Here is a 26,321-nt window from a genome sequence, read left to right as displayed (position 1 = left end):
TTTTATTCATTTTACATTAGCTGATTGAGTGGTGTCGAAGAATTGGTTTATTTTAACTGCCTTATTTATATTGTGTTCTTACAGCCGTCGAAGGGAATACTTGAAGTTACACTTTGAACAGCTCTTGGCAGAAAAAGGCATAAACTCTAATCTGATAATGCCAAGACGTCAGAGCAGTTGTGATGAGCATGTGAATACACCAGACAATCCTGTGTCACCCTACCTCCCCCTGGAGGTGAGTCTGTTACTGCTGCAGTCTTTTCTGTGGCATGACCATTGGATCTTATATTAAGGGACACAGCGCCACACCACACTCATCTTTCCTGTGTCTCCCTTAGTTATTTGACAATGAGGAGTACGACTGCCGAACTCCAGAAGACTGGATTGCCCTGGCCAATGCTGAAGGATCACCTGATCGGAAACCTATTCCTGCAAAAGCCCTGCTGCCTACAGATGATAAGATTCATTCTGGTACAGTGTCCTCAGAAATATATTGTATAAACAGAGATATACATTATTATTCTGTTCTTTGATGTTTACTCTCCACTCTTTTTTTTCTGAAGAGGACCCTAAAAGCTGCTCCTTGGAGTACAGCTGGCAGTTAGTTGGAGTTCTTGACTATAGTAAGGAGAAATGTCAGTACCTGGTGCAAAAGGTTCACCACAACACCAGACTGACAGACAAAAAAGGAAATCCTATTCTAAATGAAAAACTCAAAAAGAGCAAATCTCCTGGTTGGTTCTTATGTCTTTCCACTTTAACACAATTTCCTCTTGTGTCTGTCGCCCTCTGTCTGTCTTGTTGACCATGTATGCGTGCTTTCCATCTCCTTCTGTTGCATAGGAGTGAAGGCCATGCTAGCAGGCACTGAGTACTGGGTACCCAGGATTAGATTGTTATTCTGTGCTGAGGACCCTCGTGTCTTTGTCGAACGGATCCAGTTTGCCATGAGCTGGAGGGAGAACACAGAAGCTCTTCTTCTCTACAACTTGTCTGTGGACTGCATGCCCATCTGGAAAGGAGCACCATCTTTTGATATCCAGAGTCTTGAGCGGATCAAAGAACGTGCCTGTCAGGCCCCTGGCCTCAGGCTGGGAATGTGAGTAGTGTCAATGTCTTATTACTGCTGTCATTTTCTGCTTGTTCAGTATTATCTGTTTTATAATAGATTCCTCTGAGTTGAAATATTCACTGACTAATAGGGTGAATCAAAAAGAATAAAACATATCATGTGTGCAGTGTGGAGAAGTGTATAGGGGATCTGGAGAAGGAGGTCAAACTGGAATATGACCGTACTGTAAATCGTGCGGGCTTTGACAAAGTAGTGATGAGCCACCCAGAGGAGTTTTCACACATCACCGTGCCACAGAAGGATCCTGAGGATGTACCAAAAAACGGTAACTCAGTTAGCCTTGTACACATTTCTTTGTGTCAGTGTTTTTTGTTTTTTAAGAAATGTATTACCACCCTCATGGCATTCTCCTTGTATGTACAGGGTGCGTTCCAGTTCCTCGCTTTGCCTTTGAGAAGAACAAGGCTGCCTTTTTCTTCCGTTCCATGCTACCAAAGCCAGAGGTGATCTGTGTATTATCTGAAATATGGTCCGAGTGCAACAAAGTAGCAAACACGAGACTGTTCAATTTCAGCTCCATCAAACCACTGCGACTGGACGAGTTTGAAGTAATTCAGTCTCAAATGCATACTCAGGTACTGTAATGTTGGGGTAGTTTTTCTTCTGCCAATACTTGGCTGTCTTTCCTTTTAAATGAATGCATAGTTTAGTTGTCTTATAATCACTGCACATGTAGCAACTAAATTCAACTACAACTCATGCTAAAACAATGGGTCATCAGGAGAATTGTGGCTTATTCGCGGTCAAACCATTTCCAAAAGATTAGCAAAAACAACTCTTTTTTTGGAATTGATAATGTTAACTGCCAATTACTAGAAAGACGAACCTTGCAGATGACAAAGACACCTGAGTTTCACACAAATAAGGAAGCATCAAATCTTTTCCACCTTCTCCAGATTAGCTTGTTTCTTAGGAACACATGGATGATTACACTGAGCAACATCATCCGTACCAACCTGGGGACCATTGGCCCAGGCACGTACAACATCAACGAGTCTTGCTGGGATATGTACAAGATTTCCAAGATGTACAAACTGATGGAAGTGGTGCGCTTCACCCAGCAGGACTCCCTGCGCTTCCTCGTGCAGGATTCGCTGGCCATGCTGACTCAGCTGCTCTTGGACACCTGCCACAGGGTGCTGACGTGTCCTCAGGACCTGGTCTGGGGGAACGACCTTATAACGAGCCCCTACAAGTAGGATAGCATGCACTTGCACATACAGTATAAGCACACATGGGCACACATTCACATTTATGTAAATTTTCAAATACTTTTGTGCTCATATGCGTTCGTATTTTCTTATCCTTTTATCTTGGAGTCAGTTACTGTACATTATATTCTCAGTTCAGTTTTGCTTCTGAGTTATAGTTTCTGACTGAGTGAGTGTGACATAACCTGTTACTATGCTAAATATGTATTGTTCTCTGTAACTAGGCCAATGAGGAACCCTCTGTTCCTGCTGGACTTGGTTCTGGATCAGACTGGGGTTCATTACAGCACTCCTGTGGAGAATTTTGAGACATCTATTGTTAACCTGTTTGATAAGAGCATTCTGGCCACACACAATGTACCAAAGCTTGAGAAGGTAAATTAAATCTGCAGTCACCTGAATCAGAGAGCGTTAAATTAGAAATGAAAATGTTTGTGATAGATCATGACACGTATACTGTAAATGACTATAATGATTTAACTATTCCTTTCTGGTCGGTGCCAGTTTGTAATGCAGAAGTTGTTTGCCGGCGGCGATCCGTTGCTGGACTCAGTGAATTTGTTTGAACCAAATGTAAATGAGCTGAGAGAGACGGTCCGCAATGCTCTGATACAAGCAGCCATACCTCTCAAGGCTTATGCTGCTGAATTTGAGAAATACTTGGAGCTACACAACTTAGGCATAGAAACCCTTCTCAAGTAAGTATGCCTAAATTACTTAAGCAAATTCAAAGCAAAGTGTTTTTTATATCTATGGTCCTTTCAGCATGCTTTCCTTTTTAAATGTATACATGTTTATCCCCTGGCCAGATCTCATACGCATGCAGAACAGACTTCACAAGAAGTGAAGAAAGAGGTGGAACAACATCTCAAAGAAAAGGAAAGGCTTGAAAACTCCCTGCCTTCCTCCATTGTCATTGGTCCATTTATTGTCCGTGTGGAGGCTGTGCGCCTGGCTCTGTCTAACAAAAGAAAGGCTTTAGCCAATGCAATGCTGAACCACCTTGTTCTGAAGCTACGCAAGCAGGTTGATGATGTAAGTCATTTGTTTAGAAGCCAGAAGACGCTTAAGTACTTAATTATACAGTGTATACTGTATGGGTATTATATATTTGTAGTGTTTTGATTTTTTGACCTACATTTACTTCAGCTTGAAAGTGACTTTTTCTTTCCTTTTTAACTTGAATTATACGTTTATATCTTGTGTATGTGTGTGTAGGCATGTGAAGAGTGTAACATAATGAGTAGAAAGCTACGTGAGAAGCCCAATGGCATTGAGGAGCTGACTGAAAAGAGGGACTGGATGAAGCAAATCCCGGAGAACATCAAGAGTTACAAGGTGCACATTGATTTGCATGAACTGGCTATTTCTATCATGTGTCATATGAGGTGTTACTTTGTCCATAGGTATGATTATTTTATCAATTTGTCCACAACAGGATGTTATTGGCAAGATCCTAACAGACTATGAGCTAATAGAAGAATGTTGCTACTGTCTTCCAGATGAGGATGTGAATAAAAAGTAAGTGTAAAATGAAAAATGATTTGAAAACGGACGGGTTCAAAGTGGTTAGAGTGAATAGGGGAAACTGAGGAGTTATTCTAGTGATTGCTATAGTTACATATCTGTGCAGGTGGACAGCTATTCGATGGCCTCAAAGGATAATCGGCCAGATGGAAGAAGTGGCCGCCGAGCATGTGGAGGATGAGGAACGCTTCCAAAAGATCCATCTGGTTGACCAGAACATCTTTGAGGATCACCTAGACTCTCTACAGGTCAGCTGACCCAACTAGTTTTTTTTTGTTCAACAGCAGCTTGAGATGGGTTTAAGATTTTCAGAGGAATTTCCAGAAATGCTCCTGAACTTGCAGTTGTTTGGACATGATTTGCATTTCAAAGGTCTTCCAGTGAACTGTCCTGCCTTAATTTCCTTATAATTAATTTTTTTTGAAAGTTTAAACTCATGTTGTTTGGTTTTAAATCACCACAACTCTGTTTATAGATGCTGGTTGCAGGGTTTGCAGGCCACTCAGACATTGATCGTGCCCATGAGGTGGCCAACGAGGTGAGGCGTACAGGCAAGCAGCTTAAGGAGTGCCAGTCACTGGCTCAAACCTACAACACCAGAGAACGTCTGCTTGGTGTTCCTGTCACTAATGTAAGAGAATCGAATAAGCAGAATGATGTCTAGATACATGCCATATTAAATGCCCTTGCTTTGAACTGTTGAACTGGGAAATAATATACATTTGTCATGCTTTTTCTCACAATGAAATGTAAATTTGTTTCACAGTATGATCGTCTGCAGAAGCTGGTAAAGGACTTCCAGCCTTTTAAAGACTTATGGACCACTACCTCTGATTGGCTCCGTTGGCATGAGAGCTGGCTCAATGACACACTGTCTTCCATTGACCCCGAGCAGCTTGAGCGCAATGTTACAGATGCCCACAAGACCATGCACAAATGTAGTAAACAGTTCAAGGACATTCCTGGTAGGTGACACATCTGTCACCATTCAACCTTCATAAAGTATAATTGTTAATAGGTCTGATATGTTATTTATCTTATTTTTTTTCCCTTGTTCTTTGTCTTACATGACACCAGACTGCCAGATGGTGGCAACTGTAATCCGCAGCAAGATTGAGGACTTCCGTCCTTACATCCCTCTGATTCAAGGCCTGAGGAACCCTGGGATGAGGAGCCGCCACTGGGAGATGCTTTCAGAGCGTATTAATATGACAGTCAAGCCCAAAGCCAACTTGACCTTCTCCCGCTGCTTGGAGCTTGGCCTACAGAATCACGTAGATGACATTGCTCAGGTGGCTGAGGTGGCTGGGAAAGAGTTCACAATTGAACAGGTACCTTTCAACTAGATACTCTAAATACAGTGTTTTATGAAGTGTTAGGTTGTGTTTCTTATTGGATGATAAATTCAGTGCCACTGTGGAAACGGACAGGATTTAAGCAGCTTATTTTTATCCTCTGTATGAACAACATATTTAAGTGCAAATTACGTTTCACAATAGGAGCCCTAGAGAGCTGTGTGAACGTAGAAAATGATGGTAAAAGAGAAGCTAAGTGACTCATGTTTTGGTTGAAAGGAACGGCACTGATGCACACTGTCAGTGTGTCAATATGTGCTTTACAATTAGTGGCTGCTACTTTTTTTCCCCACACCTTCCCACACAGGCCCTGGAAAAGATGGAGCAAGAGTGGTGGAAAGTAGTGTTTGATGTGTTGCCCTATAAGGAGACAGGCACTTACATCTTGAAGAGCCCAGATGAAGCGTCCCAGTTGCTGGATGACCACATTGTCATGACGCAGAGCATGACCTTCTCTCCCTTCAAAAAAACCTTTGAGGGACGCATCAACACCTGGGAAAGCAAGCTCAGAATGACTCAAGTAAATACACACATACACACACTCACTTAAGGTCTTGTGTCTTAGATCTTTATCATGCTGTGTCTTATATAGTGCTACTGCCCTCTTCTGCTGCTTGCAGGATGTGCTGGAGGAGTGGCTGACATGCCAGCGCTCCTGGCTCTACTTAGAGCCCATCTTCAGCTCTGATGATATAAACAAGCAACTGCCTGTGGAAGGGAAAAGATACCAGCAAATGGAACAAACATGGAGGACAGTCATGAAAAGTGCCTTTCATAATCGAAAGGTTAGAGCCTCCACAACTTCATGTTAAAGGACAAAGGTTTTGTTTTCATACAGAGATCAGTGTAGAGCTTGATGATGATGATGATGCTCATTTGTCATTTGTTAAACTTTTAATGTGTGTTTCTGCGTTTATCTCCAGGTGATTGAGATATGTTCAGATGCTCATCTACTAGGCAAACTGAAAGAGTGCAACGCACTCTTGGAACAGGTGCAGAAGGGTCTCAGTGAGTACTTGGAGACAAAACGAGGGTCTTTCCCCAGGTAAGGCTCACTAAAAGTGTTCTGAAATTCCCCTGACTGTCAGTTTCTGATGGTGTTAGTTACAGATTTATTAGTCTTTTGATTCCACATACCATTCCTTGTAGAGGGTATGCATTGATATCACTTTTTCATGTCATACGACCAACTCACTAACAGTGAAACAGCCAAAGAAATTGCTTTGGTTGCTATAAGTGTACATAAATGTATTTCTAAGTAAAGGCTACTTGAATCAACAATGACATGCACAACCAGATAGTGGTCTGTGGACGATTTGTAGTCAGAAATGCGTTTCCATGCTGTCGATTCCACACGTGTTATGTTCATTGTACTGTACAGTAAATATTTGTTTGTAGGTTTTACTTCCTGTCAGATGATGAGCTCCTGGAGATTCTGTCCCAGACCAAAGATCCTACTGCTGTACAACCACACTTGCGCAAATGCTTTGAGAACGTCGCACAGGTTTGTTCTGGCTGGTAGTTTCATTACAATTACTCTGCTTATATATTACTGAAAGTATAACATGCATACCACAGGAGAGTGAGACTTTTGTTGGTTCTCAGCTTCAATTCCAGTCAGATCTACAGATCACACATATGTACTCTGGAGAGGGGGAGGAGGTGAAGCTGTTCCTGCCGGTGTGGCCTACTGGAAATGTGGAGGACTGGCTCAGGGATGTCGAGAAATCTATGAAGGCCACATTGAGGGATAACATTGACCGCTCACTCAAAGTCTACCCTGAGGTCTGCGGCCCTGACTCTCACTTTGATGTTTTTGATGACGTGTTTTGTACTCTTATATCGCTTGTGTGTGCAATTTTAGGGAGAGACAAGTTGTCCAATTTCTATAAGATCTGTGTGTGCTCTCTTGACCCCTCAGCGACCTCGGACAGAGTGGGTGTTGTCGTGGCCTGGTCAAGTGGTGATAGCTGGCTGTCAGGTCTTCTGGACTACTGAGGTGTCTGAGGCTTTGGAGCAGGGAGACTTAGCCAACCGCCTTTATCCCCAACTACAGACGCAGGTGTGCACTTTTATTAGACATCAATCTAAATAACTCCTGATGTATTCATATTTTGTGAAAAATACACACATTGTATTTTTTATTGCTCACATTTGCACTAAACATTGTGCTGTATTCTAACATTCGTAACACTTTTCCTTTTGCTTCTGAAGCTGGGTGACTTGGTGCAGCTGGTGAGAGGAGGTCTGTCTAATATGCAGCGAGCTGTGCTGTCTGCTCTTATTGTCATAGAGGTCCATGCTAAGGATGTTGCGGCCAAACTGGTTGAGCAGGAGGTGTCAAGCATCAATGACTTTGAGTGGATCAGCCAGCTCAGGTTATCTGTTTGTTTTCTTGTTCTGTCATTTGTTTTCTTTTTACTTTGGTCATTCCTGACTTTGTAGTCCACTGTATACTATCACTCTGCAACACTGTAGATGCAGAATGAGTTTAATGTGATACTGATCTGATACTGTTGTAGATATTACTGGGCAAAAGATGACTTGTACATCCGCGCAGTGAATGCAGAGTTTTTGTATGGATATGAGTACCTTGGTAACTCTGGACGTCTGGTCATCACCCCGCTCACTGACAGGTATTTGTTAAATCTAATGTTGTCCACTGTTTTTTCCTGTCATACACTCTATTGAATACACCACTTTCTGCCTCTTTCAGATGCTACCTGACCCTAACAGGAGCTCTACACTTGAAGTTTGGAGGAGCTCCTGCAGGTCCAGCAGGGACAGGAAAGACAGAAACCACTAAAGATCTGGGGAAAGCTCTGGCTATCCAGACAGTTGTTTTCAACTGCTCTGATCAGCTGGACTTCATTGCTATGGGCAAGTTTCTCAAAGGACTGGCCAGGTGAGAGAGGCAGTGACTTCACTGTCATACAATGTCTCTTTTGCTGATAAATGTTATAAATCTACCATAAATCACATTCATCCATCAATTTCTTTGTCTGTTTACCATTTTACAGCTCTGGGGCCTGGGCGTGCTTTGATGAGTTTAATCGTATTGATGTGGAAGTGCTGTCTGTGGTGGCACAGCAGATCACCACTATACAAAAGGCCCAACAGCAAAGGGTGAGAAGCTAATTCACATGCTGGTACATCCTGTACTCGTTTAAAGAAAGAACAAATGTTCCAAAGCTGGTCGGCCAACTACAGCAGTGACATACATTTTACAGAATTAAAGTTAATTATATTAATAATTTATATTCTGAAAGGGAACAATCTTACTGCGACTACAATTTGGAATCAACTTTTACTTTAAATTGAGTACTTTTCTATTATGAAGTTGGAATAAAATGTATTATTTAAGTAAAGAATTTGATTATTATGTTATAATTGTATGTATGTTTTGTTTTTAGGCAGAGCGGTTTGTGTTTGAAGGGGCAGAGATCCCTCTTGTCCCTTCTTGTGCCGTATTCATCACTATGAATCCTGGTTACGCTGGACGCACGGAACTGCCTGACAATCTCAAGGTTTGATTTTGTAATTGAATTTTAAATAACACTGAAGATAAGCAGACATGGTTCAACAGATGAGATTATATCTTCTACAGGCCCTGTTTCGTCCTGTGGCCATGATGGTACCCGACTATGCTATGATAGCTGAGATCTCTTTGTACTCATTTGGCTTCAGTGATGCCAAAGTCCTCTCCAAGAAGATCACCACCACATTCAAGCTCTCGTCTGAGCAGCTTAGCGCTCAGGTACTGTATGGATTCAGGGGAGATCAGAATTACACTCAGTTTAACCTCCACATACCTGAGTGTACGTGGGTGTATGTGACATTAAAAAGCAAGTTGAACTAACATGCGTATATTGTTACAGACATTACTTTTTTATAGCATCAGACTATAAAATATTGGCATACAACACACAGTTACTATATTCCTGAGAAGATGGAAAGATGTGTATAAGAATAACAAAGATGAAAAGATGTGCTGACTTTTACTCTTGTTTGCATGAAGGATCATTATGATTTTGGTATGAGAGCTGTGAAGACTGTGATCTCAGCTGCTGGAAACCTAAAGAGAGAAAATCCTCACATGAATGAGGTAAGAAATGTTACTGGTGTTTATGATGGAAATAAAGTATAAGAAAACATGACACAAATTTTGAATGATGTCCAATTAACAATGTATTCTTCTGGACCCTTTGTGTCTCTAGGAGTTGATCTGTCTGCGGGCCATTCAAGATGTCAATGTACCAAAGTTTTTACAGGATGACCTGAAACTCTTCAACGGTATTGTGTCCGATCTTTTCCCTAAGACAAAACAGGAGCCAATCAATTATGGCATACTTGAAGTGTCCATGCGTGAAGTCTGCGCCAACAAGAACCTCAAAGATGTGGATGGTTAGTTTCTGGAAGCACATGAATATGTTTTCATAAATGCAGTTAGGTGTATTTTTAGAATGAGTACTTATAGTGTCACTATTGTGGTGATTGCAGGGTATATTAGTAAATGTATTCAGCTGTATGAAACCACTGTGGTGAGACATGGCCTGATGTTGGTGGGACCCTCTGGATCTGGTAAAACCAAAGTGAGTCACCTACTTGTCAGTATATTGTTTTATTCACAGTTTTCACAATAATTTATGCTTTGCAATGTAGAGTCCTGTATGTAAGTATTACTGTTGCGTGTGTTAGTGTTATGAGGTACTAGGTGCAGCGATAACGGCTCTGAAGGGCCAGCCCTCTGTGAGTGGTGGTGTGTATGAAGCAGTTCAGATACATGTCCTCAACCCCAAGTCTATCACCATGGGACAGCTGTACGGGGAGTATGACTTGCTTACACATGAATGGTAAGTGATGTTTTGTTCCACACAAACTACAAAACAAGCTAAACAAAGACAGACTTGATGCACACACTGACACGTTTTTCTCTAACTCTATAGGACAGACGGTATCCTCTCATCTGTTATCCGTGGAGGTGCATCATCCATGGACAAAGTGAAGAAGTGGTACATGTTTGATGGACCAGTAGATGCTGTATGGATTGAGAACATGAACACTGTGCTGGATGACAACAAAAAGCTGTGCCTTAGCTCTGGGGAAATCATCAAGCTCACTGACGTAAGGCTGAGTTTTCACAGACTTTATTTTTCTCTGTGTTGTCCCATTTGCATTCAGACGTTTTGTATCTTCCTCCTGCAGGTGATGACCATGATGTTTGAGGTGCAAGACTTGGCAGTGGCATCTCCAGCCACAGTGTCTCGCTGCGGTATGGTCTACCTGGAGCCCAGTATTCTGGGCCTGGTCCCTTTTACAGAGTGTTGGCTGAAGCAGGTCCCCGAAGCCATAAAACCGCACACAGAACTGCTAGACTCCCTGTTTGCCAGGTTCCTGCAGGTGAGAGAGGAAGACATAACTGAGAGAGACCAGCAGGGACTCTTAAGGCTTTTACTTTTTATTATAGTAGATTATGATAAACAATATACTGCTTTTGTTTAGATTTGTCTGTGCTTTTACCCAGGACTCCATCACATTTGTCCGCACATCAGTAAAGGAGGTCATCACATCCCTGGACAGCAACCTTACCTGTAGTCTGCTTAAACTTATGGACTGCTTCTTCAGTCCCTTCAACATTAAAGAGGTCTGTGCAGCTTCCCTGTGTTAGAACACACCTCATTAAATGAATCTATGTCGATTTCTGTGCAAATATACGTTTTGAAGCAGCTACAGTCATAGCAGTTTCAGCTTTATATGGTATTCTATGGAAATATTTGATGCTTCAGGGAAGTAGTACAGGCTACTACACCTTTTAAATACATAAAGGTGTATTTAAGGTGGTTGGTTATATAAGAAACTGCAGTGTTAAATTCATGTATTATTATCTTATACATCCATATGGTGAGACAATACAGAAGACATTTTTGCTGCTGTGAGTATAAATGAATGCAATACGTTTCTTTTCACCTTCAAAAGGTCCACTGTGTAACATCTATTGGCAGAAATCGAATATGCATAACTCTGTTTTCATTAGTGTAGCTACATCACTTGAAAATTAAGAATCAGAGTTTGTGTTTTTGGTTGATACCTTTAGCAATGAGCTGTTTTTATCTACACAGAGAGTGAATTTTATTGCTTGTTATCCCATCACTAATCCTTTATTGTCTTGTAGGACGAGAGGCCACCGCCTCCAAAGAAATTGGACCGTCTGAAAGAGCTGATTGAGCCCTGGTTCTTTTTCTCTCTGGTGTGGAGTGTAGGCAGCACGGGAGACGCAGCCAGCTGTAAGCGCTTCAGTGCCTGGCTGAAGAACAAGATGGCACAAGAAAAGGTAATTTAAGCATCTTTGCTTTAGCATCGCAATACAAAATTATTTTGAACGTAATGTGTATTGATATTTCTTTACAGAGGTATATTTTAATTACCATAAATGTACTTTACGTCCTTTAGATTCAGTTATGTTTTCCAGAGGAGGCCCTGGTGTATGACTACAGTCTTGATGATGCAGGAATTAGTAACCTGGAGGATGACGATGAAGATGAGGAAAGAAAAGTAAGTAAATGAGACATAATAATATTATCATAATCAGATTTTTCATACTACCACGACCATGAGATTGCTTTACACTCAATCATCTTTTTGCTTGCACTCTAGGTCCAGTGGGTCAGCTGGATGAAATCTGCAAAGAGTGTTGTAATCACCCCAGATACAAGTTATTCTGACATCATTGTTCCCACTGCTGACACAGTGAGAATGTCCTTCCTCATGAATATGCTTTTGACCAATAAAAAACCTGTGAGTACTTTGATTTTAGTTGAACTTCACACATCTGTCTGCAGTACATTTGTTTATATAAATGATAAATAAATGTTTAGAAAAGGTCCAAATGCCATAACTTGTTAGTATTAACTGTGAAACTTTACTACTATACTGCAGCACTCATTCAGAATCTACTAATAGATACTTTGCATTTTGATAATTTGATTTCCTTAATGAAGGAAGCATTAGGCTTGATTTATAATTGTCTGTGTGTGATCCAGGTGCTCTGTATTGGACCAACTGGCACCGGAAAGACCCTGACCATGTCAGACAAGCTCCTGAAGAACATGCCTGCTGAATACATCACACATTTCCTTATGTTCTCTGCCCGCACATCAGCCAACCAGACTCAAGATTACATTGACAATAAACTAGACAAAAGGTATTCCTGCTTTTTTTTTACATTATTTATAATACAAAAAGCTTTGTGACTCACCATTTCAATGATGCATGTGCCTGTCTCTCAGGCGGAAAGGTGTGTTTGGACCTCCAATAGGGAAGTACTTCATCTTCTTCATTGATGACCTAAACATGCCCATGCTGGAGACCTATGGTGCTCAGCCTCCTATTGAACTGCTAAGGCAGTGGATGGACCATGGAGGGTGGTATGACAGGAAACAGATAGGTAAGAGGGTTAGGGTTAGCTTATTGCACTAGTAGTACATTTCTCTGGAGTGCCTGAAATATGGATTGTTACTGTTTTAATATAAAGATTTGACTTTATTTTCGCTAAATTCTCTCTTTAAATTGAGCTTCTCTTTTGTTTTCCTGACTTGTCTCCGCAGGGACATTCAAGCAAATAGTAGACATCAATTTTGCCTGTGCCATGGGACCCCCAGGTGGAGGCCGTAACCCCATCACCCAACGATTCACACGCCACTTCAACTTCCTGTCATTCACTGAAATGGATGATGCCAGCAAAAAAAATATTTTCTCCACCATCCTGGGCAGTTGGATGGGTAAGTTGGGGATGCTATGTGTTTGAACATGCTGTTAGGACAGGTGTTGAAAGGTAGAGTAATACTGACATTAACTTGTAAAAAAAAAACAACTAAAAACAGTTTGTAACTGAATCTTTGTTTTCTTTCAGATGGAAATATGAGTCAAAAGGAACCAGGCAGTAAGTCAGGGACTCAAAAAGTAGAACAACAAAGTAGACAAAGGGTTCAAAGTGTTTAAAATGTAATTTAATAGCATCAGCATACGTTAGTATAGGTTGTAGTATGAAAGACAATACAAAACACGTCTGAATAATTGTCATTTTATTCATGGGGCAAATTTAAAAACAACAAATATTGACTAAAGCATTGTCTCAAGTCCTACAGGAAATAGATTTTATCATTATTAAATGTTGTTAAGTTATCACTTCTACTTCTTCTTCTACTTCTATCACTGTCACTTTTTTTTATTATCAGGACCTGTGCCAGCAATCCAGCCACTGAATGAGCCTCTTGTAGACGCTACTATCCTAGTCTACTCGACCATTACCTCCCAGCTCCTTCCAACTCCAACCAAGTCCCATTACACCTTTAACCTCAGAGACCTGTCCAAAGTCTTCCAGGGAATCCTCATGGCTGAGGCTGGAATGATAGAGGTAGTCATATACAACAATAGTTAGTCATTTGATCCATTAGGTACTTACAGTCTCTACCACACAAGGATAACTGTGGAAATATTATGGATGTCCCAGTGTTTAAACTGAGGAGAAATATAGGAGGGATTGACAGCTGCATTTAATAAATAAAACATATAAAATATATAATAACAATATAAAAGTAGCGTTACTTTGGTGATTTTAGGACAAATTGCAGCTGCTCCAGCTGTGGTACCACGAAAGCTGCCGGATTTTCCAGGACCGCCTGGTGTGTGCTGAGGACAGGGACTGGTTCAACAATCTCCTGAAGGACTGCATTCAGGAGTTTGACTGCAGTTTTGAAGAGGTTGTGTCCTGCCAGCCTGTTCTGTATGGAGATTTCATGATTCCTGGAGCTGAGCACAAAGTCTACACACTCATACAAGACAAGGAAAAGGTGAGTTGTGCCAGCCAGTGTTGGAAATATTTTAAGGTATGTTTTTCTGTTGCTAAACAGCTGACCAGTTGGCTTATGGGTGGTTACATTGTACATCATCATTTTTTTCCACTGTACAGCATGATAGAACCGTATACTTCACCAAAATGGCTGTTGTTTTTACCCCTATATTTTATATATATATAGTTGATGAAAGTGATGGAGGAATACATGGAAGACTACAACCAGGTCAATACCACCAAGATGAAGCTGGTGCTCTTCATGGATGCCATTGAGCACGTGTGCCGTATCAGCCGCATCCTGCGCCAGCCCCTGGGCAATGCCCTGCTGCTTGGAGTGGGTGGGAGTGGGCGCCAGTCACTCACTAAGCTAGCCTCGTATATGTGAGATTTCCCCACTTTCATTCCTGCAGGCTGAATCCAATTTTCATTACTTCAGAGCATACACACATTCTTCGTATTTATTTTATTTGTATCCTGATTGTGCATTTGTCCATATTCAGGTCAGAATATGAGTGTTTCCAGATTGAGCTTGCTAAGAACTACGGTCAGACAGAGTGGAGAGAAGATATTAAAAGCATCATGCTAAAGGCTGGCCTTCAGAACCTGCAGATCACCTTCCTTTTTGTGGACACACAGGTAAACAAAAGCGTTCTCTTATTACCCACGGTATACTCCATGTGTGGTAGTTTAACAGCATCATTATCATCTGACTTATTTTAAGTCAGTTTGATTAAGACCATAAACAAAATGTATTTAATGTTTGAAATAATGTATCTCTTCAGAAGACAAGGAACCATTTTGCTCATTAGTACTTTCATGTTAATCACCCAGATTAAGAGTGAGTCATTCCTGGAGGATATCAACAACATTTTGAACTCTGGGGATGTTCCCAACCTGTACGCATCAGACGAGCAGGAGCGCATCCTGACAACCATGAAGCCAGTGGTGCAAGACCTCGGCCAGCAGCCAACTAAACCCAACCTCATGGCTGCCTACATCAGGAGGGTCCGCAGCAACATCCACACTGTACTCTGCATGAGGTTAGTAATTGTACAAGTAATTGTAAAGTTTTGTTTACTTGGTAAAGAGCAAATGAAAATAAATGGCTATAGTGTCTCCATCATCTTTGTTGAGTTTTTCTTCCTGTCCCCTACTCACACCTCTCCTCTTCATTTCTTCCTCTACAGTCCTATCGGTGAGGTGTTTCGTGCACGACTGAGGCAGTTTCCCTCACTGGTTACATGTTGTACCATAGACTGGTTCAATGCCTGGCCAGAGGAGGCTTTGCAGGCTGTGGCCACATCGTTTCTTAATGACCTGCCTGTATTAGAAGCCAGCCCGACAGCATTGAGGGGAATGGTGAGGATGCTGTGTGTGTTTGTGTGTGTCAGTGAGCTTTGTTTGTTTGTCTAAAGGTTTAAAAGTAGCATTAGCAAAGCAGGGAAGTACTGTACACTTAATAAATATTTATGATTTATGTTACCATACATAGAAACAAGCTATATGTTGCAAATCAGCTAGTTGGTTGTCACACTGAGCCCTTGTTTGGTCTGTGTTATCTCTTACAATAAGATATAACACACAAGATAGCACAGACACAAGATAAGTGCATGGGCATGTGAGTCACAACGACATTAAACTTTCTTGAGTAATGCGATCAAACAAAGTCAACATTAACATACAATAATGTTGTCATTGTGTGTTAATGCAGTTCAACCAGGGGTGAACAACACAATACTGCAGATTAACTATCATTTAGTAATGTTACAGTATCATTTTGGTCTAAAACCCACTGTCATCTCAAAAGTGTGCCTATGTGAGATCATGAACAGTACTTTAATGTAATGATTCGTAGCCAGTTGAATCATGACTGGAAAAACAACAATATGATGATGTGAAATATAAAAATGTATACTTGTTTATGAATTCATGATTCAAGACAACTGACAACAGCTAGGTGCTCACTGTCATGGATTACTTAACTTGAGCAACTTTTAACTTTTTGCTTATTTATTTTTATACCTCAGTTAAATAAATAGAAACTACTGGTGGCCTGATCAAAATTCTATAATACTGGAATAAGTTTTCATTAAGCACATTAATTTCACTTAATTTCATTAAGTCTCTCCCTAATTTATTCCCTTCTCCAGACACTGATGTGTATGAAGATCCACCAGATGGTAGCCGTGAAGTGCGAACAGTACCTGGCTGAGCTTTCTCGACACAACTATGTCACACCGAAGAGCTACCTGGAGCTGCTCAAAATCTTCTCAGATCTCATTGGACGCAAGAAGCAAGAACTGTGCCGTGCTCGTCAGCGCATGAAGACTGGCCTGGATAAGGCACGGCTCTGGACAGGACAATAATAGAAGTTCTGTTTTTACATAATGCTCCATTAGCACTCTTACAGTATGTGACTAACTGCTGTTTTGTGATCCTGTAGCTTCTCAGCACAGCGGAGGATGTGAGTAAGATGCAGGAGGATCTGGAGACAATGAGACCGCTTTTGGAGGAGGCTGCTAAGGACACTGAAGTCACTATGGAGACCATCAAAGTAAGGGGAAATAAATAGAGGTAGAAATGTTTGAGCCATGCAGAAGTTTTATAGTTTGTCTCTGAACTGACTAGACACTGATATATATATCTATATATATAGATATATATATATATAGATATATATATTATGTATATATATATACATTATATAGATATAATGATAATGAATTGCTTGTGTTTTTGAAAAACTTAAGAACTTATATCGTATGGACCTCGAATGTGATTTGTACTTTGCTTTGTTAGATAGACACAGTGGTTGCAGAGGAGACCCGGAAGTCCGTGCAGGAAGAGGAAGCCAAAGCTTCAGAGAAAGCCCGTTTTGCGGGAGCCATTGCAGCAGATGCCCAGAAAGACTTAGATGAGGCTCTGCCAGCCCTGGACGCTGCCCTCACCAGCCTCAAGTCACTCAACAAGAATGATGTCACTGAGGTCAGGGATTTGGAAGATTGTTTTAAAGTTATTCTTCATATTTTACTGCATAACTTTCTGAATGATTTGTTTGCCCCCACAGGTGCGAGGCATGCAGCGACCTCCCCAGGGGGTGAAGCTGGTTATTGAGGCGCTCTGCATTATGAAGGGCATCAAACCAAAAAAGGTGCCTGGAGAGAAGCCTGGTACCAAGATTGACGACTATTGGGAACCTGGTAAGGGTCTACTACAAGACCCTGCAAAGTTTTTGGACAGCCTCTTCAAGTATGATAAGGTAGAGCACAAATGTGGTGGATTTACTGCCATGTCATTGTATGTATAATGTATGTTGTCTTTGTTTCTCCAGAACATGGTTATTGTCTCTTTCAGATTTATCTGAAGTTCTCTAAGTCTCAGTGTTTGATGCTGATTTGGTCATTTCCTGTTTGGGATCTGTATTAAGATGTGTTTTTTCTACCACTAATCATTTCTGCAGGAAAACATCCCAGATACTGTGATCAATTTAGTCCAGCCCTACATAGATAATGAGGAATTCCAACCAGCCTCAATTGCCAAGGTTTCCAAAGCCTGTACTTCCATTTGCCAGTGGGTGCGAGCCATGCATGTATATCACTTTGTGGCCAAGGGTGTGGAACCTAAAAGGGTAAAAACTGAAATTTTAGCCATTGTCTTGGTTATACATGTAAGACACCACTGTACTTACATGTTATTCGAATAAGAGAGTCATCTAAACATTAAAAATTTAAATATTTGTACAGCAAGCTCTCCAGGAGGCCCAGGAGGACTTAGCGGTAACCCAGCGCATTCTGGATGATGCCAAAGACCAGCTGGCAGGAGTGGAGAACGGCATTGCCACTTTGCAGGCCAAGTACCAGGAGTGTCTGGCTAAGAAAGATGAGCTGGACAACAAGTATCAACTGTGTGAGGCCCGCCTCGTCCGAGCAGACAAGGTCAGAAGGAGGGATAAGATAAAACAACATTTCAATGATCCCTAGGAAGAAAATTTAGCATTACAGCAGCCTTAGAAACACCAGAGAAGTAGCTAGGATCCAGATACGTATAAAGCTATAAACAATACGTTAGCCTAAATGTAATGTTCATGCAAAACCAATAATGCAAGTAACATAATAGATACAGGATATTTTGAATATAAGTATATTAGTATGTTTTCATAATAAATATAATCAAGCATAAAGTTCAAATATAAATCTGTAATATAAATAAAATAGGAATAATACATCTAAATGCAATATTGATATGTAATGTAAGTATTCATATATTTACTTTTTTAATAATGATAGTTAAATCATGATGATGCATTCATCTTCTTCAGCTTATAGGCGGACTGGCAGATGAGAAGGTGCGTTGGAAGGAAACAGTGCAACATCTGGATTACATGGTCAATAATGTGGCAGGCGATGTGCTTCTGTGTGCAGCATACGTAGCATACCTGGGACCCTTCACTGTAAGTGGGAGTATATTAAAAAGTTGCATTACCCATAATATACTGCATATATACATATTCCCACGTGTTCCCAATTGGTACAGAATTACAGAATTGTAAGTTTTGTTTTTGTTGTTCCAGCTGACTCAACAAAAATCTGACCATTTACAAGCGTAACCAATGACAGTATAACATATGAGCATACGTTTTAAGTTGAGAACATTAATATCATAATGGTCATTTTTAGTAGGTTAGCCATAGCGTGTCACTGCTTTTCTCTGTGTTCCTATATGTACATAATTACATTGCTAATCAGTGCAGCACTATAGTATGATTTGCATTAAGGTGCATTGTTTTTGTGTTTAGGGAAAGTACAGGGCAGCTATGGCAAATGAGTGGATGCAATGTTTCAAAGAGCTAAGTGTTCCACACACTGACGAACCAAACCTGATCAACACCCTAGGAGATCCAGTCAAGATCCGCTCCTGGCAGGTCAGAACCACATAAGACAGATCTTAATTGTTAATGACCTCATTTTTTTGCATGCTCTTACACTTTTGACATTGTACTTTGTCATTTCTATGCACACAGATATCAGGTTTACCCAAGGATAACCTGTCAGTGGAGAATGGTGTGATTGCTCAGTACTCTCTGCGCTGGGCTCTATTCATTGATCCTCAGGGACAAGCCAACTCATGGATCAAAAACATGGTGAAGACTTTTCTGTGTGTTAATCCAACCACACCTGCAGAGGGTGCCAGTGAGACAAAGACATGAAAAGTAGCCACATCAAGATTTTCATTCATCCCTTTAGATCACATAGTCTAGTTTGTAATTATAATTTATCAATCAGTAGCGAGAGTTCACATAGCAGAGTATCCAGTGCACATGCTTGCTAAAAATAGGTTCAGTATACACAGATACCTGCTTTGTCTGGCAAACAGTGAGCATATTATTGGGGTTACCTCTTATTCCCCATCACCCACAACTCATCTGGAAAGCTGCTTAGTGTCTGTATTTGATCCACTGCTCATTCATTCTTGCTTCCTGTTGTCACCCAGGAGCGGGACAATGGACTGGAGACTATGAAGCTAAGTGACCGGGACTTCCTCCGCAGTCTAGAGAACGCCATCCGCTTTGGTAAACCCTGCCTTTTGGAAAATGTAGGAGAGGAATTAGATCCTGCTCTAGAACCTGTCTTGTTGCAACAGGTGAATACACACACACACACACACACATCTAAGTCACTTGTACTGCATGCCGTTATTGACCACGCACTGTTCTGCTTAACTCACATTTTTGGCCCTTAGACATTTAAGCAGCAAGGCAGCACCGTGCTGAAACTGGGCGATTCAATCATCCCTTACCATGAAGGCTTCAAGATGTATATCACTACCAAGCTGCCTAACCCGCACTACTCTCCAGAGGTCTCCACCAACGTCACGCTCATTAACTTCACCCTGTCGCCCAGGTAACACATGGTAAACAGATACAGGTTGTATTATTCTAACAATGATGTCTTAGTCTTACTGTTCTTGTGTGTTCCCAGCGGTCTAGAGGACCAGTTGCTGGGCCAGGTGGTGGCTGTGGAGCGTTCAGACCTGGAGGAGGCTAAGAACCAGCTGATCATCAGCAACGCCAAGATGAAACAGGAGCTAAAAGAAATTGAGGACGAGATTCTGTTCCGACTCAGCTCCACAGAGGGAAACCCAGTGGACAATGAGGAGCTCATCCAAGTGTTGGAGGCTTCCAAGATCAAAGCTGGAGAGATCAAGGTCAGACAGTGGGAGAGCTAATATATCTAATATCATATGTGGTCTAACATGACGTTCCAAAATAGCTATCGTGAAAGGGTTTTTTCTCATATACAACTCTCCAAAACCTCATATATGATACTTTAGCCTTTATGCTGAATGTATAATCTGGTATTGTTGGATTTTCCTCTAATGCAAGCTGTTTTTTTCTGACAGGCCAAAGTGTTGGCGGCAGAGCAGACAGAGCAGGACATTGACGCCACCCGTCTGCAGTATGTGCCTGTGGCTGTGAGGACACAGATCCTCTTCTTCTGTGTATCGGACCTGTCCATTGTTGACCCCATGTACCAGTATTCACTGGAGTGGTTCCTTGGCATCTTCATGGCTGGCCTTGCCAACTCTGAGCAAGCAGGTACAAAGACATTCCACTGTTGTATTATGCTCTCTGGTTGCAAGACTATACACAGAATAGTGCATGTGCAGATGGAAAAGCAGTAGGACTGGTTTATGAGATTGAAACCAGGTGTAAAAAAATACTTTCTGCTTCCTCTAACTTTTTCCTGTCTCACAGACACGGTGGAGCAGAGAATCGCCAACATCAATGAATTTTTCACCTTCAGCCTGTACAGCAACGTGTGCCGCAGCTTGTTTGAGAAGCACAAACTCATGTTCGCTTTCCTCCTGTGTGCTCGCATCATGATGAATGAAAAAAAAATAATTATGGTGAGCAACAAGGGAGTTTGCAGTCCCCTCTTTAATTCACTTTAGGTAGTTGAGTTAATCCAAGTGCATTTGATATAATCTGCATTGTCTCTTTGTGGCAGGCTGAGTGGCGCTACCTTCTATCAGGAGGGATGCCCGCACAAGAGCTGACCAACCCAGCAGTCAGTTGGCTGTCTGAACGCGCCTGGCAGGACATCCTGGGCCTGAGTGCTCTGGACAACTTCAGCAACCTGGCAAAGACCTTCACCAAACATCTGCAGGGTTTCAAGACAATTTTTGACAGCAACCTGCCTCACAGGCATGCAGATAGCCACTATGTTAACAAATGCACTCTTGTTTCCTTCACTTGTACTGTGCAGAAGCTGTCAATATCTAACAAGGTGTGCATGTGTGTATGTTTGCTGTAGAGAGCCCCTCCCAGGAGAGTGGGACACTGAGCTGGACTCATTCCAGAAGCTGTTGGTACTGCGCTGTCTAAGGGCTGACTGTCTCATTCAAGGCCTGCAGGACTTTGTGTCAGCTCATCTGGGACAGCGCTTCATAGAACCTCAGGTACACTCCCCGTCCTCCTTATCGCCTTAATGTATTTTTTGTGTCACATATCTTTATTGATTTTGAACATGATACTTCCCCCACCCACCCATCAACTCAGAGCCATCAGTGTAGATAATAACAGTAATGATAGTTTACAAACCAATATTTATGAAAATAAATAACTTATATACATATACAAATGAACCCATGAGTACAAATGCACACATGCATGTCTGCATATGTTAAAGAAAATGAAGGGGAAAAACAGAAGAAAGAAAGAAAAGAAAAGGGGGTACAATCTCATTTGGTAAATGTTAAATTGATGAAGTTATGAAGGTTATCAGATCATGATTGCAAAAGTGAAAGAAATGAATCCCATCTATAATAAGCAAGAAGACAGCTCATTAGTCTAAAGGTTCACAGATAAACACTTTCCCAATGTCTAGCAATAAGATGTTTCACTTTTATTAGGCAGATGTTTACCAGCTTAATTTCATGAGTTATCAGGGCCACTGGTTCTGGAATGACACCAAGAATATAAATCTGTGGGTATAACGAGATTTCTTAGTGGATGATGTTGGAATTGTGGAAATTGGAATTTCCAAAGGTCTAGTATGTGTTTACAGTTCCTTATTTTGTCTGTCTGGGATATTAGGATTGAATTTTGGTCTTGGCTTATTGTTGATGTTTAAACCACAATATATGATGTGACACAAAGTTATTGTTAAAAGTGTGGTAGTATTAACATGGCAATAATGGTTCTGTTTGTTTTGGCTGGGTCTGCAGCAGTGCAAACACTGTTTTAAAAATGATTTCTGGCTGCTTGCTCTCTGGGCCATAACTCTTTCTTTCTCCACCTCTCCCTCAGACGTCAGACCTATCTGTGGTCTTCAAAGAGTCGTCCCCCTCCACTCCCCTCATCTTTGTCCTATCCCCTGGTACCGACCCTGCTGCTGACCTCTACAAGTTTGCTGACGTCATGCAGTTCTCAAAGAAAATGAGTGCCATCTCTCTGGGCCAAGGCCAGGTCAGGGCCCGGGGGAATGCCTGGGAATTCTCACTCTCTCTCACCCTCACTGTCTCTTGGACTCTCTCTGTCTGACTCTGGAGGAAAGCCACTCTAAATGACTTTCTCACAGAACCGGGCCATTCTCATTTGTCTTGTTAAGAATGGCCACCTTGGTGCTAATTGTTTTGTCTATTTCTGACCATAGGCCAGGACACTGTACCATACTACTTTGACAGATGCTAGATTCCAGGACACCATAAATGAGCTCAGACTACAATCATATTAACACTGTGTGCAGGTTTTATGATAAATGCAGACTCATCCTCCACAAACCTGAAACCAAACATTTCTCCTAGGACCACACTCCTCCTGTGGCTGTTCGATACGTGTTAGTTTGTGTTTATCACATTACTTTCAGTTATGCTCATGCTTGGCTGTTGCATCACCCTCTCCTCACTATCTGTCTATATTGCGGTGAAATGTCAAACTGGCTGTAGGGAGATGTGCTGTATCCCCAAGTATTCCTTCCATTACCACTCCTCAAATAAGCATAAAACTTCTAGGAAACAGAAACATGTTGTCTCTTAAACTAAAGCCTCATGTTAAGCATACTTTTTTGTTGTCTTCACATCTGCCTCCTCTTCTGCTGTTGTTTGTGTGATTCAGGGCCCCTGGGCTGAGATCATGATGCACGCTGCCATGGAAAGAGGTCACTGGGTCTTCTTCCAGAACTGTCACCTGGCACCCAGCTGGATGCCTGCCCTGGAGAGACTCATTGAGAACATTAATCCAGTAAAGGTCAGAACACATACCGTACAGCATAGTAGTAATGTATGTTAGACAGGCCTTTTATTGACTTTGATGGTGTTAGTTATTTACTTAACTGATCATTGTCACCACATGTCCCACAACCCCGAAACAGATGCACAAGGACTTCCGTCTGTGGCTCACAAGTCTTCCCAGCAACAGGTTCCCAGTGTCCATTCTCCAAAATGGGTCAAAGATGACCATTGAGCCCCCCAGGGGAATCAAGGCCAATCTACAGAAAACCTACCTGAGGCTCACCAATGATTTTATCTCCTCTTCCACCAAGGTCTGCCTAGTCTTCACTCACCATCCTGCTCATTATATTTTCCCCATTTTACTTTTGATTAGAAAACCTGCCTTTTTGGATCAGTTTTGAGAACATCTAGTATCTGGCAATATCTCCAACTTTTTCCTCTCCCGTCCTCTCCTCAGATGTCACACCTCAAGTCCTTGCTCCTGTCTCTGTGTCTCTTCCATGGAATTGCTTTGGAGCGAAGGAAGTTTGGTCCTCTGGGCTTTAACATTCCCTACGAGTTCACTGACGGGGACCTGAACATCTGCATCAGCCAACTCAAAATGTTCCTGGATGAGTACCAGGACACCCCATATAAGGTGGGGGGAGAGGATGCTTCTGTCTATATTCAACTACTTGTTATTAACTAACACTAAGACTATAGTTCCTAAGCCATTTTTGTTTTCTCTTTGTCTTTCTGTGCTTTGTTTCTCTCTCTGGTCTTATACCATCACTCTGATCCTGTCTCCTTAGTGTATATAGATACACAGACCCTTTAGTAAGAAGACGTTTTGGTCTCAGCTGGAGAATATGTGTGTGTGTTTGAGCCTGTTCATCTGTCTGTCTCCCTTCTTTGTCCTCCACCTGTCCAGGTGCTTAAATACACTGCAGGGGAGATTAATTATGGCGGCCGTGTGACGGATGACTGGGACAGACGATGTCTGCTCAATGTGCTGGAGGATTTCTACTGCCCCGCTGTGCTTATTGATGATCATGTCTACTCTTCGTCTGGAGTCTACCGGCAGATAGACACAAATCTGGATATCAAGGTTAGATAAACACGTTCAAAATATTGTGAGTCATGCATTAGACTTGACCTTCATCTGCATTAACTGGTATACTCCAAAATTGCTTATATTCTCTAGGGTTGGGAATCACAGGGTAACTCACTGTTCGGTATATATAATGGTGAGTCTCCAATAGGTGATATATTGGAAGACAGTCATCCATGAAACATGACAATAGAAGCAGAAAACAGTCAGTACAATATTTATTCATTGCATTCAAGGACCAATGTGTAGGATTTAGTGGCATTTAGCTGTGTAGTTGCAAATTACAACTCCCTCACTTCACCCTTCCGTTCCGCAGCTGAGAAGACAGGAGGAGTTGGGATGACACGCAGCAAAGGGCCGCAGCCTCAGTACATGGGTCGCCAGCTCTACCGACTGAGCTAACCGGGCGCCCTATAAAAAGAATTTTATCTCTTATCTCTTATATAGACTACAATGTGCAAAGTGTCGCATATAAATCAAAAACATGTCAAACTGAACTGCTGGCTATTACACTAATTGATGAATGTGATGAAGGTGATTGGAGAATGACTTGTTTCCATGGCAATTCTGACCCTAGGGTTACTTGGCATACATTCGTGGTCTGCCCATCAACGATACACCTGAGATCTTTGGTCTCCATGACAACGCTAACATCAGCTTTGCCCAGAATGAGACCTTCGCCCTGCTGGGAGCCGTGGTTCGTCTCCAGCCTCGAGCTGCAGCTGGTGGGGGCAAAACTCTGGAGGAGGTACAAACCAAACATCTATTCATTAGATTTTCTTTACTCTTTATCATTTTTAATTGAACACACTTTGACGTCGAGTCAGGGATTTGGTTGTGATGAGTGGAGAGTTGAATTCAGTAGCCTTTCTAAATGCATTGACTAAAGCTGTGACATGTTTCCTTTGCCTGTACCGTAGATAGTGGAGGATATAGTGTCAGGCATCGCGGAAAAGATTCCTCGGCCTTTCAGTCTTCAGGAGGTGATGGAAAAGTACCCAGTGCTCTATGAAGAGTCCATGAACACAGTACTCATCCAGGAGGTCATCAGGTAACATAACAGGCAGACAACATCACAAACCACACTGCAAACCACGCGGCAGGATCCTTGATAAAATAACACACGTCACTTGGATGACTCCCAAGTACTCCTTTATCTTTCACCTAAATTACCAGTTTGTTCAAAAGGAAATACTCATCCAACAGTTTGTTAATTCTTTGAGATCAGAGAAAGAAACTGCCATCTGTGTTGCACTGAACGTATCTTTGACAATATTTAGCTCACTTCACTTTTGAGGTGAAAATAGTAATTAAATGTGTAAGCCTTAATGTAACATCTCTACTTGAGACCGGTAGACCAAACTGTAGTCTTTAAAGGTCACAGCCAGTAACCATAATTACGTGGCTTTGTGCTCATACTGTAATAACAAGAACTTCAGTCATTTGGTTGTAGCCTGTGACGTCTTGTTGTTTTCCTCATGTTATAAACAAGGTCTTTGGTGGCCAGCGTTTGTTAGTATATGTGTCTGTGAACGTATTTTGCTCATGTCTTGTGTACAGTTTGTCCTTGGGCTAATGGAGGGATTCATTTTATTTTTATGAACTCCGTCTGAGAATGTTTGGCAATCAGTTGCTTGGTAGTTTACGCCTTATTACTTATTTAGATTTGTAGTTATGTTAGCAGTATTAGAAGTCAGATTGAAGTTATATCAGGACTTAACAACATGTTGGAATTTTCTTTTACTACTCACATCATTTTTGGTCCCTCAGAGTAATAAATTATTTTAACCCTTTATCGGACAAGGAACCATATATGGTAACTTCCTTATGACGGTTTTAATTACACTTCTATGGCATATTTTGGTGGTTTTTTTATAGGTGATATACTAATATACATGTTACGGCTTTCTTTCACAAATAACTC

The 26,321-nt window shown here is 41.5% G+C and overlaps 1 protein-coding gene across 1 annotated transcript in view; it reads left to right on the top strand.

The window, feature by feature from the left end:
• dnah1 (dynein, axonemal, heavy chain 1) overlaps nt 1-26,321 on the top strand; it is a 29,557-nt gene that overhangs the window by 855 nt on the left and 2,381 nt on the right. Inside the window, exons 4-74 of the mRNA XM_035662576.1 lie at nt 85-235; nt 339-471; nt 564-734; nt 844-1,099; nt 1,240-1,397; nt 1,496-1,707; nt 2,029-2,327; nt 2,568-2,718; nt 2,848-3,041; nt 3,153-3,378; nt 3,562-3,681; nt 3,782-3,864; nt 3,977-4,118; nt 4,346-4,501; nt 4,637-4,835; nt 4,948-5,201; nt 5,533-5,745; nt 5,846-6,010; nt 6,149-6,270; nt 6,624-6,729; nt 6,831-7,010; nt 7,147-7,287; nt 7,440-7,603; nt 7,748-7,861; nt 7,942-8,130; nt 8,246-8,351; nt 8,639-8,752; nt 8,833-8,982; nt 9,244-9,330; nt 9,443-9,629; nt 9,726-9,817; nt 9,924-10,078; nt 10,172-10,349; nt 10,431-10,625; nt 10,750-10,869; nt 11,398-11,556; nt 11,676-11,777; nt 11,880-12,020; nt 12,266-12,426; nt 12,512-12,669; nt 12,830-13,003; nt 13,135-13,164; nt 13,460-13,638; nt 13,844-14,074; nt 14,261-14,457; nt 14,577-14,712; nt 14,908-15,116; nt 15,264-15,435; nt 16,227-16,418; nt 16,520-16,630; nt 16,876-17,061; nt 17,144-17,335; nt 17,537-17,704; nt 17,820-18,011; nt 18,395-18,526; nt 18,872-18,997; nt 19,097-19,216; nt 19,567-19,716; nt 19,816-19,976; nt 20,055-20,280; nt 20,476-20,671; nt 20,831-20,982; nt 21,084-21,280; nt 21,390-21,534; nt 22,385-22,543; nt 23,192-23,323; nt 23,448-23,618; nt 23,765-23,944; nt 24,218-24,394; nt 24,975-25,145; nt 25,318-25,448. Coding sequence (XP_035518469.1) covers nt 85-235; nt 339-471; nt 564-734; nt 844-1,099; nt 1,240-1,397; nt 1,496-1,707; nt 2,029-2,327; nt 2,568-2,718; nt 2,848-3,041; nt 3,153-3,378; nt 3,562-3,681; nt 3,782-3,864; nt 3,977-4,118; nt 4,346-4,501; nt 4,637-4,835; nt 4,948-5,201; nt 5,533-5,745; nt 5,846-6,010; nt 6,149-6,270; nt 6,624-6,729; nt 6,831-7,010; nt 7,147-7,287; nt 7,440-7,603; nt 7,748-7,861; nt 7,942-8,130; nt 8,246-8,351; nt 8,639-8,752; nt 8,833-8,982; nt 9,244-9,330; nt 9,443-9,629; nt 9,726-9,817; nt 9,924-10,078; nt 10,172-10,349; nt 10,431-10,625; nt 10,750-10,869; nt 11,398-11,556; nt 11,676-11,777; nt 11,880-12,020; nt 12,266-12,426; nt 12,512-12,669; nt 12,830-13,003; nt 13,135-13,164; nt 13,460-13,638; nt 13,844-14,074; nt 14,261-14,457; nt 14,577-14,712; nt 14,908-15,116; nt 15,264-15,435; nt 16,227-16,418; nt 16,520-16,630; nt 16,876-17,061; nt 17,144-17,335; nt 17,537-17,704; nt 17,820-18,011; nt 18,395-18,526; nt 18,872-18,997; nt 19,097-19,216; nt 19,567-19,716; nt 19,816-19,976; nt 20,055-20,280; nt 20,476-20,671; nt 20,831-20,982; nt 21,084-21,280; nt 21,390-21,534; nt 22,385-22,543; nt 23,192-23,323; nt 23,448-23,618; nt 23,765-23,944; nt 24,218-24,394; nt 24,975-25,145; nt 25,318-25,448 — 11,499 coding nt within the window. The remainder of the gene's footprint in view (nt 1-84; nt 236-338; nt 472-563; nt 735-843; nt 1,100-1,239; nt 1,398-1,495; nt 1,708-2,028; nt 2,328-2,567; nt 2,719-2,847; nt 3,042-3,152; nt 3,379-3,561; nt 3,682-3,781; nt 3,865-3,976; nt 4,119-4,345; nt 4,502-4,636; nt 4,836-4,947; nt 5,202-5,532; nt 5,746-5,845; nt 6,011-6,148; nt 6,271-6,623; nt 6,730-6,830; nt 7,011-7,146; nt 7,288-7,439; nt 7,604-7,747; nt 7,862-7,941; nt 8,131-8,245; nt 8,352-8,638; nt 8,753-8,832; nt 8,983-9,243; nt 9,331-9,442; nt 9,630-9,725; nt 9,818-9,923; nt 10,079-10,171; nt 10,350-10,430; nt 10,626-10,749; nt 10,870-11,397; nt 11,557-11,675; nt 11,778-11,879; nt 12,021-12,265; nt 12,427-12,511; nt 12,670-12,829; nt 13,004-13,134; nt 13,165-13,459; nt 13,639-13,843; nt 14,075-14,260; nt 14,458-14,576; nt 14,713-14,907; nt 15,117-15,263; nt 15,436-16,226; nt 16,419-16,519; nt 16,631-16,875; nt 17,062-17,143; nt 17,336-17,536; nt 17,705-17,819; nt 18,012-18,394; nt 18,527-18,871; nt 18,998-19,096; nt 19,217-19,566; nt 19,717-19,815; nt 19,977-20,054; nt 20,281-20,475; nt 20,672-20,830; nt 20,983-21,083; nt 21,281-21,389; nt 21,535-22,384; nt 22,544-23,191; nt 23,324-23,447; nt 23,619-23,764; nt 23,945-24,217; nt 24,395-24,974; nt 25,146-25,317; nt 25,449-26,321) is intronic.

The sequence above is a fragment of the Morone saxatilis genome, unplaced genomic scaffold (assembly GCF_004916995.1).
Source record: "Morone saxatilis isolate NCDOM2014 unplaced genomic scaffold, NCSU_SB_2.0 Contig18, whole genome shotgun sequence".
Taxonomy (NCBI): domain Eukaryota; kingdom Metazoa; phylum Chordata; class Actinopteri; family Moronidae; genus Morone; species Morone saxatilis.
The sequence above is the reverse complement of the archived record's forward strand: the minus strand, read 5'-3'. Positions and strand labels throughout refer to the sequence as shown.